The following is an 11,545-nucleotide window of genomic DNA, read 5'->3' on the forward strand; positions in this document are numbered from 1 at the left end:
GATTACAATTAGTTTTATACCAACAATTTGAATAAAAGTAATTTAAAAATAGTCAGCTGATAATTCAATGGCTTTTTAATTCACTAATTGCTATTGATTAAATAAAATCTTTTCTTGGATAATATTAATTGTCAGACAAGATGAAAATTATTTAAAGACGATTAAGGTTGATTTAATTGTGCTGATGGTTAATTAATGAGAGTGTTGATTGTTTATTATTGATAATCGATTGTGTCACTAATTGTTGAGAGATTGAAAAAAAAGGATAAATCAATTGGCTCCAATGAGAGGAATCAATCAAGTGAGAAAAGTTTATTAACCGTTATAATTGAAGTTAATCAACTTTTAAATTGTTACTGTTTAATCATGTTTAACATTTTGACTTTTTTTTAATTTTCTCACTTGTTGTTGGGATGTTAATTGTTGACTGCTGATTGTAAATGCAAATTAAATTGATAGATCACATGTTAGAAAACTTGTACTCATCAATTAACTTAATCAAGTTCAAACATTTTTCTCGATAAGAAAACAATTAACTCTATCCTGGTTCCATCTATTGAGAAAACATATTAACTATTCAATGCTTGGGTCAAGTGAAGTTTAATTTTTTTAACTCTTCGATTTTGATTAGTTTGTGTTAATTGAAAGAAAATCGACCTCGAAAAACAGACTGACCTCGTACTTTTAAAGAAACTTGAAAAGAAACCAATGATTACGGTCACTCCATTTCGGCTATTTCACTGAACTTGCTAAGAAGCAAAAGTCAAATGAGTGTCAAACTTGACCAGAGGACTAAGCATAGTTGAAGTGCTTATCATTACGAATTTCAAGGTCATTGAGGTCATTTCTCGAAGCACACGTTTAGAGGTCATTTTAAGGGCAGCATGTGATAGATATTTGATACTCATTGTTTATGTTAGCATATTCTAACGTAACATCAACCCTTAGTACAAATGAGTATAAGATCATAATGACGAAGAAACACAAAGATTTCATCATTTTCATACTATTTATCTCTTCTTTATCACCAACCAAAATGCAAGATTAAATTTTTTCCTCTCGACCTTAAGGTAGGTTTTTAACCGAAAGACCCTTTAGTTGATTAATGAATGAGAAATTCACCAGATGATGTTTTAATAAATGTTTACAAATTGTTAAAATTGCTTGATTGCTATGTGGTTAAGTAAATAATTAGCAAGAGTTGGATCGACGGCCAAGAGATCAGAGCAACAAACAAGAGGGATGGATGACCAAGAAAGCAGAACAAAACATCAATAAAAAACTTAGGATGACAGATAAGGGATCACAACAAGCTTTGATTAAATTCGAGGAGAGAAAGGAACTGTGAGAGAGAAGTGGACTATGATTTTCTCTGATGTCTTATTGTGTTTATATACTAGAATATGGGAGCATTTTTGATCATCTTCTTCCATATCTTCAACCAATAACATAAGTTTTCTATTGCATAATTTTCCAAAGATGAAGAAATTTTTATTTTCAAATCATCATCTTCTCGGTCCAATAAAATTTCCTTAGACAATAATTGGAGGTAATAGGATATGAATTGTATCATCCATCAATTATTGACAAATAATTACTTTGCTCATTTTTTTCATTTAGATTAAGAAATGTCCGAAAACGGATATTTCCATTGGTTTTACATCTTAATTTTTTAGTTTAGAAAAAGTTGAGCAAAAAAACTTTTGCCTGAGGCTTTTTTGGTACTCGTCCTTACCATATCGGAAGAAGAGTCAACCACAACTTAGTAACATCAATTGTAACAATTACACTTCCTTTCTGAATTGTGATTAAAATAAAACCTTGGAAATTAATGTGAGTAAATCAAATACAATTAAATCTCAATGATCACACTTTTCATGTAACAATTAATCTCAATTCATTAAACAACAATCAACAACATTTAAAACTATCAAAACTTATTATCATTATCAAATTGTTACATGAAAATAAATCAAATTATCAGACACAATTTGCTAAAACAAATAAGCATCTTTCTTAATTGTGACATGGTTATTGATCAACTTAAATCAATTTAAAATCCATTGTGACCTCGACTGATTAATCATTGAGACGAAATGTTAAATTTAAATTATATACTAAAAGAATCGTTGGAATCAATTAATTCAACACCGAACATGATCAAAGCTCATGATCTCAACTCGAATTCATAAAATTTCAATTGGTCAGAATTGAAACTCTCAGATTTTTCCTCTTCTCTCTCTCTCTCTCTCTCAAATTGACTTCCTTGTCTTCCACTTTCTCCTCCTTCATCATCTTCCATCTCCATGTGAAATTCAACCATATAATCATTAAGAAGAAAGAAGAGAAAAGAAAGAAAAGAAAGAAAAGAAAGAGAAAAAAAATCTTTCATGAATCTCTTATATCCTCACATAGAATCGTTATTATAAATATAATAATAATTTTCTTCCTTCCCTTGAATAACTTTCAACCAGAACTGAATAGGAAAACTGGTTACCATGGATTCTTAAATTATCAACAATCAAAATATCAATATTGAAGCGAAAACCTTATTCAACCCTTGAAAGAATAATATATAAAAAAGATCCTAGAAATTAGTTGATTGTGTCAATTTAAACAGAGAAAACAATTTTTACTCTACAAGTGTATGGATGAAACAATCAGTTGATTGTCAATGTTAACTGTAGATGAATAATTAATAGTTCCATTGGTAACTTTTCTCTGATTTCTTCTGTTGATCAACAATTAATTCTAATTGCTTGTTTGGAGATGAGATTTCATGAGATTGTCTATGGATCTAATATATCGTTGAACAAACTTCGAACCCAAGCAACTCGAATCAATGATTCCTCTTTTTGTGATGGTATCGTTTTCTCAGCGAAACCAATTAAACTCAACCAATTAGGTGAGTTACAAATTGTCGACAATTAAAGTTAATTGTTTTCTCTTTTGTAAGTTTCTTATTCCTTTGAAAATAATTCTAATTGTTGGATTTTTTTCTCTACAGTTACTCTTGAAATTGAATCTTTTACATCCAAATGGAAAGGTTGTCTCAATGTTGGCCTAACGTGTCGCGATCCGTTGACCTTTGTAAAGGAAAGGCCACTTGCCAAATACTCTTACCCGGTGGGCTTATGTTTAGAGGAAAATGTTTGGATTAAACCTTTACCTTCACATTGGAATAGGTCAAGACTAAGCTTCCTACTGACCAACACTGGACCAACAACATCCAATGGACTTTATTTGGTAAATTCAAATGAAACCCGTTACCAGTTAATCGGTGACCTTTCCAACCTGGAGTCACAGTTTTGGTTAATATTTGACCTTTATGGTCGGACAACCAGAATCTCGGTTTGGGATTACAGTGAGATGACCTTTAAAATACCAATGTCCATTTCGGTTCAAGGTCCAAACGTAGTTCGAGTCTATGAAAAATGTTGCTCCAAATCGTGCCTACGATTTAATAACACGAGGATATTTACCATTGGCCCTCCGGGCACAGGAAAGTCAACACTGAAAAATTTACTTCTAAATTCAAGGTGAGAGAAAAATGATCAACAGTTAACTAAATTATTATCCATTAATTAGCTGTAATCTAAACACAATTAACTCTAAACATGCAACGAGTAAATTTAAATATCCCATTAGATACACAAAAGACATAACAGAAATGAATCCAAATCAATCCAATTAAATTGTTACAAAATGTAATCTAAATCACTAATCAGTGTAATTAACATAGAAAATTTTTCCAATTTAGTTCGGAAACAATTAACTTAATTGTTTAGCCCATGAAAATACTTAATAATTGTAACAATGTTTTCAAATTGTAGATGAAAATGAATTTTTTCATCAACTAGAATTGGATTAATGTTTTGGTTTCTGTTGATTGTTAATAATTAATTGTGTGAAATATTAAATTTACAATTAATAAATGATAAGCTTAAATTGATTAGTGATTAATGATTATTTTTATATTTCCCCAGAGATGATAATAAAAGAGTTGACTGTAACTGTATCTTGGACAATAAGCTTAATTGTTTAACTGATTTAACCGGTGGTTGGAAAACTGATTTAATTGGTGAAATTGAATACAATCAACCTGATGAAGAGACACAATTTAAGATGATGAGTTATAATATAGTGAAAGAATTAAAAATTAACAAATCAAATAAAGAGGAGAACGATGAAAATATAACTTTAAATGCTTCGGAAATATTGAAATCGGCACTTAAATTGTCCAATCGTAAATCTGATCACTTTGACGATATAAATGGTCTTGACAATCAAGAAACTGTAAGTTAATCACAATTAAACTGTAACAACCTAAATAGTAAAAAAAAATTTGATTGATTGAATCAGTTAACTGAATGAATTTGGTGAAAGTGTAAATTTAAATTGTTCACTGGCGTTTAACCAAATCAATTTAGCTAATCATTGATGGAATCTAGATAGATTATCCTTTAACGTTAACCTCTAAGTAGCAAGTGCAAGTAAACCTTAGAGGGGGAATCTAAAGTTGACTCCCCTAAGTAGGAAGGTCAATGTGACACTCTCACATTGACAGGTTTAGTATAAAAGAGTTAACCTAGAGTGTTAACAATAAGAGTGACAAGAAGGAAGTCAATCAGTAGTACCTTGTTGTAATGACCAAACCACCTTACCCCGTTTATATAATCTTACTTTAAATAAACCTTAACTTTTATACTGTAAAATATCTTAACCGATATTCAGCAACGATCACCATTTTTCTCTCATGGTAGCAGAGCGTGGTTCGCTGCTACTGAAATCATCATTTCATCAAAAGTTATAATTTGTGTAGTGTTATAATTTAAAGTGATTATGTCTTCACATATCAACATCGAAAAGCTTAACGACGATAACTATGAGACTTGGAGTCTTTTAATGAAAAGTGTGCTAGTGACTCTACAGTTATGGTCTGTGATTGATACTCCATGTGAAAAGGAAAAGGAAGCTGAGTGGAAAAATAAAGATGAGCGAGCTCTCGCCATGATTATGCTGAATATACTTCCGAAGAACTTCAGAGTAATCAAGAAGTGTAAATCTGCTGCTGAAGCTTGGAAAGAGTTAGAGAAAGCTCATTCTAAATGTGGACCTGCTACTCAAGTTAGCTTATTCAAGAAGCTTGTGACTTTGAGAATTCAACCTGGGCAGTCTATGAATGAACACTTAGATACTTTTATGAGTCTAGTAGATCAACTGACTACTTTGGAGATGAAGCTTGAGGATATGTGCCTGTCCGTTCTACTCTTAGTAAGTCTAGGTGAGACTTATGATAACTTTGTGGTGGCAATGTCGTCACGTGATACTTTACCCTCTGTTGCTATACTCAAGATTAAACTCTTAGAGGAAGAAGAGAGGAAACGTCAAGATATTACTTCAAGTACGGTAATGAAGATTGAAGTAGACACAAAGAAGACGAAGAGTAAACGTAAGATCAAGTGCTTTAAGTGTGGTGAGATGGGTCATAAGTCGTTCCAATGTAAGAAAGGAAAGGATGGAAACGACAACGCATTCCAGTTACGTTCATTTGATGGGAAACAAAGTATGGACAAAAGTACATGGATACTGGACAGTGGTGCTACTTCACATATTTGTTGTGATCCGAGATACTTTAGTATGTTGAAAGAAGTTCATGGCAGAACTATTACTTTGGCTGATGAAAGGAAGATGAAAGCGTCTGGTATTGGAGAAGTGATACTCCAAGTGGATGGCAATTCAATCAGGTTATTTAATGTTCTTTTGGTACCTGAATTAGAAGGGAATTACCTAAGTGTCTCCAGAGCTACAGCCAAGAATTACAAAGTAATATTCAACAGCAGAAGTGCTAAAGTAGTTGACAGTGATAATAGGAATCTGATTACATTTCCGGAAGTTGACTCATTGTTTGTGAAACGGATACGCTCACCGAGATTATCACACATTAAGACTTCTGAATCGAAGGTCGACTAATGCTACTTCATCGGAGACTAGGTCATGTGAATGTAGCCGATATTGAGAAGATGATGAAGTATGGAGCGGTTACCGGAGTCAAATTAAATGAAAATCAATTCGATCATTGTGTTACATGTTTAAAGAGTAAGGCGTCTCAATTACCATATTCTACTTCGACGACTCGTTCAACTAAAAGACTAGAGTTGGTACACTCTGATCTTTGTGGACCAATGAAGCAATCATCTTATGGAGGAGCAAAATACTTTGCTACATTCGTTGATGACTACTCTCGTCAAGTGTGGGTATATCCATTGAAGTTTAAAGATGAAATTGTAGAAACTTTCAAGGTGTGGATTACCGAAGTAGAAAGGCAAACATCGGAGAAATTAAAAACGTTCAGATCCGATAATGGTAAAGAATACTTTAAACTGAAGCCGTATTTTAAAAGTAAAGGAATCCGTTATGAAAGGAGTTGTGAGTATACGCCACAACAAAACGGAGTTGCTGAGCGAATTAATAGGACTCTAGTGGAAATGGCTCGAAGTTGTATTTCTGACGGTAAACTTGACCTGAGATTATGGGCCGAGGCAATTTGTTTCTCAGCGTACATCAGAAATAGAGTCGTGAACAAAGCAAATGAAAGGACTACTCCCTATGAACTTTGGAACGGAAGTAAGCCTGATCTGAGCCACTTGAGAATTTTTGGTACTAAGGGTTATGTGCTAAACAAGAGAGTCGGAAGACACAAATTCGCAGAGAAAGGCGATGAGATGATCCTGGTAGGTTACGGTGATACCAAGAAAGGGTATCGGATGCTGAATCAAAGTACACTTAAAACGGAATATACAAGAGATGTTCGTTTTGTAGAGTCTACGTTGGATGAGGAAGGTTTCGAAGTAGAAGTTCTTGAAACCGAATCAGCACAAGAGGTTGGTGGAATTGAAGTTAAACAAGAAGAGATTGACATGTCAGTGGACATTGATGACGATGAAAGTTCGATAACGGAAGTTGAACTTTCTCAAGGTGTGTCATCACCCTCTACTTCAAATCAACAAGAAACACCGGTAACAATGAAACGAGGACCAGGAAGACCAAAGAAAACAGATCCGCCAATACCAAGGAAAGTGAGAACACCCGGTCAACACAATTATCCAATTCGTTCACTTAACAGGAGTGATACTTTGGCTGCAATTGGAGATGAGATAAAAATCCCGAAAGACTTTAAAGATGCTTTAAACTCAAAGTATTCTGATCAGTGGATCAAAGCAATGGAGTCGGAATTATTATCGCTCAAGAAGAACAAGACATGGGATCTTGTGAAATTGCCAAAGAAAAGGAGGTCAATTGGATCAAGATGGGTATTCGCAGTAAAGTACAACAAGGATGGTACTTTAGACAAATTCAAAGCGAGATTAGTTGCGAAAGGATTTAGTCAACAGTTCGGAGTAGATTACAATGAAACCTATTCACCTACAGTTCGACCTGAATCTCTACGTATAATTTTCGCAATTGCAGTGCAAATGGGCTACCATATACATCAAGTAGACGTGTCAACAGCGTACCTTAACGGAGTACTTGAAGAGGAAATTTATATGGAGCAACCTGATGGATTTGTAGATGATTTGCACCCAGAGTATTTCTGTAAATTGAATCGTTCACTGTATGGATTAAAACAAAGTGGTAGACAGTGGAACATCAAATTACATTCGATTTTATCTTCGATGAACCTGAAGCGATGTGAGACAGAGCGATGTCTGTACACAGGGAAGATGAACGATCAAGTGATACTTTTGGCAGTATACGTTGATGACCTTCTAATCGCATCAGAAAGTGTTGAAATAATTGAGATCATCAAAGATAAATTGGCAAAGGAAGTAGACATTTGTGACAAAGGGCCAGTGAAGTACATTCTCGGAATTGAGATAGAGAGACCTTCAATGGAAGTGATTAAATTATCTCAGGAGTACGCAATCAAGAAACTACTAGAAAGTCAGAATATGATGGACTGTAAACCAGTAGCTACTCCTATGGAAGCCAACATCAAATTAGAAGTTTGTGATGGAAAATGTGAAAAGGTAGACTCACAGAGATACAGAAGTCTAATTGGTTCACTACTCCATATTTCTCTTAACACGAGACCGGATATCACATATGCCGTAAACAGATTGGCTAAATTTAATCAAGACCCTCACAAGGAACATTGGGATGCGGCTAGAAGGGTACTTAGATACTTGAAGAGTACACTGGATAAATGTCTATACTTCGAGAGAAAAAGTAGCGATCAATTGGAAGGCTACGTTGATGCAGATTGGGCATCTGATGCAAGAGACAGAAAGAGCTACTCTGGATTCATATTCAAATTAGCTAATGCAAGTGTTTCGTGGGGATCGAGGAAACAACCAATCGTTGCTCAAAGTTCAGCAGAAAGCGAGTATTGCGCTTTATCGGAAGCAACAAATGAAGCGGTCTACTTAACACATTTGATGGAAGAGATTGGATTTGGGAAGTATGTAGAGAGTCCACTCAAGATCTACAACGACAATACTTCAGCCATAAAGTTGTCAGAGAATCCAATTTTCCATAAAAGGACGAAGCACATCGGAATCAGAATTCACAATGTACGTCAGAGAGTCGAAGAGGGTAATCTGAAGATATTACACATTTCGACTGAGGAAATGATTGCGGACGTACTAACGAAGGCACTTGGAAGAGTAAAGCACGAGAAGTTTACTCTAGGATTAGGGCTACGTTAAGAAGAGGGTGATAGAATCTACTAGATAGATTATCCTTTAACGTTAACCTCTAAGTAGCAAGTGCAAGTAAACCTTAGAGGAATCTCAGTTGACTCCCTGGAAGGTCATGTGACACTCACATTGACAGGTTTAGTAAAAGAGTTAACCTAGAGTGTTACTGAGGAGGAAGTCAATCAGTAGTACCTTGTTGTAATGACCAAACCACCTTACCCCGTTTATATAATCTTATTTAAATAAACCTTAACTTTTATACTGTAAAATATCTTAACCGATATTCAGCAACGATCACCATTTTTCTCAATCATCAATCAATTATTATTATGATAACTTTTCACAATTAACCTTTTTTCTTTCTTAATTTAATCGTGATTAAGGTTAAATTGTTACCAATTAAATTACGTGAGATGATTGATAATCTATTGGCAAAACAATCTAATATCTCGGAGATTGGTGATATCGACGAGAAGGAGATTCAATCAACTGTTTATACGAAATACAATTTTTGGGATTTCCAAGGAAACTCATTATACTTTCTAATTAATCAAGTAAGTTAATTAACCAGCCAGAAGATTAACAATTAAAGATAAAACAATTAGAATTTGGAAAATCAATGATAATCAAAGTGATAAAAAGTTATCAATCTAATACTTAGTCGTTTCCATTGAGAACTCAAATATTACTTTTTATGATTTTCTAATTGTTTTATGTTCCAAATGGGAAACAATTAGATGATTAAAAATTGATCATTTAATTGTACCTTTGATCCTTTTAATGGTTTGATTGTCATTTGTTAATTGTTAATGAATGTCCAGTTCAACTGACCACTAATTATTCATTTCAGATACTGCTCAGTTCTCAGGGTGTTTACCTAATGGTTATCGACCTTAGTAAAGATTTGGATGAGCCAATTGATTATGGAGATAATTTATTTCAAAAGGTAATCAGTTAATTATTGATCATTATTTATAAACAATTCTTAAATTTAGTCAACAATTAGTGAGCTTTAAAAAGTGTTGATTGATTGAGATTCAAAATTGAGAGCAACAATCAAAATATTAATATAAACACTTGATTTGATTGATGATCAAAGTGATTAATTTATAATCACTGATTTTATGAGAAAGTTAATTAATTATCTTTACAATTGAAGTGGCAAGATAAATTCAATTTAAATTCATTTCTAAATATCAAACTAATCAGTTAATCAATTGAATTTAACTCTCTACAATAATTGAGAAGAGACAATTTTTAAATTCAATACAATCAAAGGTTCATAACATTTGATAATAATTTAACTTTTCATGGAATCGATTCAAACAATTACAATCAATTTATTGATTATCTATCAATATTTAGTTAATCAATTGATTATGATTATCTAAATGATAATTAGGTTCTTATTCTGGTAAGAAAAATGTAAAAATAGAAATTCTCATTTTCTGGTTTTTCTGGTTACTCTCATGAACCAGGATCTTTAAATGATTCAATGTTTACATGATACTGGATTAAAGTTGATTGATTGTAATACTATTATTACAATAATCATGGAACTATCAATTTACAATCAATAGATTAGTATTAGAGGAACATGATAATGAGTCTAAATGTTAATCTATTTTCCTAAATTGTGAAAATCTAACAATAAACTGATAACCTTGATGATAGTTAAATCTACATGAAGATAATCATGTTGTTCATCATTATCTCTTGAAATTGTGAGTTTTTATCATTCTGGTTTTTTCTTTTCTCTTCTTTAACCTTATTGTTATTCATTCATTAGATTATTTTGTTCATTATTATTGATTCTCAGGTAAATAGTAATAATAATGAGAATAGAGTTTGAAAAAAATACAAAACAATCAACAAGAAAATAAGATTAACTCAGCATTTGAGATTCATTCATGTTATTGATTGAATTTTGCAAGAGATCAACTAATCATTTCAGTTTCTGTTTGTTCAGAAAATTGAAAATTCTGCTAATTAAAATCATAATTGTCTTTGATTATTGATAAATCATTTGTAATCGTTTTAAAGTAACAATTTAGTTGATAAATGTATCCATTGAACAGAATCAATAATCAATAGGAAAGCAGATCAGAACTCATTTGCTTTTATTGTTTTGATTGCAATTAGTTGATCTAATTGATTGGTGACACTTCATAGATCCTCATGTACATTAATTGATTAGCGAGAATTAACAAAAATTAAGATGATTAATGTTAATCATTGAAACTTAAATGGGACTTGATCACAATTTAAGAAAAGGCATTAAATGAGTGACCGAATTTTTTTTCTGATTGATTGATTAACTTATCCGTTAATCTCTAGACAGATTAGAAGATGAGATTAACTAATTTGTTGATAGAATTAAAAATTCGTCACATTAATTATAACCTTTAACTCGGTCAACATTTATATTGAATTTTAAACCAATAGGATTAAGCATAAGTTTCCCTCCAATTTTGTTTTGTCTTAATCCGTTTGCTAATCCATTTGTTAATCTTTTCTTTTGATTATATTTTTCAAGTCTGAAGGCGATGAATCTGATTATACACCATTGAATTTAATTCATCATTGGTTATCGTTGATCTATTCCCATGTTTGTACTCATGTTTTCATTGATGACTTCCGATCAGCTGAAGATTCAGAGGATGATGAAGATAATATTTCCAATCCAAGAGTAATCATAATTGGTACACATTGTGATTCTTTGGGGAAAGTTGATGACAATAATCCTGAAGATGAAGAAATGATGATCATGATGGAGATGAAGATGGAGATAAGGGCCAACAATCAACTGTCAATCGACAATTAACTGCAAGTGAAATTTTCGCCAA

At 32.6% G+C, this 11,545-nt stretch overlaps 1 protein-coding gene across 1 annotated transcript; it reads left to right on the plus strand.

The window, feature by feature from the left end:
* The first annotated feature begins 900 nt into the window (after window positions 1–900).
* Window positions 901–11,527, plus strand: LOC128386080 (uncharacterized). The gene is made up of 6 exons (XM_053345044.1): window positions 901–2,905; window positions 3,008–3,539; window positions 3,987–4,296; window positions 9,083–9,253; window positions 9,550–9,645; window positions 11,236–11,527. Exons 1-6 carry the CDS (start codon window positions 2,770–2,772, stop codon window positions 11,521–11,523), a joined length of 1,533 nt encoding a protein of 510 aa, XP_053201019.1. The 5' UTR covers window positions 901–2,769; the 3' UTR covers window positions 11,524–11,527.
* Window positions 11,528–11,545: the final 18 nt, after the last annotated feature.

The sequence above is a fragment of the Panonychus citri genome, unplaced genomic scaffold, assembly GCF_014898815.1.
Source record: "Panonychus citri isolate SS breed McGregor unplaced genomic scaffold, ASM1489881v1 Contig00063, whole genome shotgun sequence".
In the NCBI taxonomy this organism is placed as follows: Eukaryota; Metazoa; Arthropoda; class Arachnida; order Trombidiformes; family Tetranychidae; genus Panonychus; species Panonychus citri.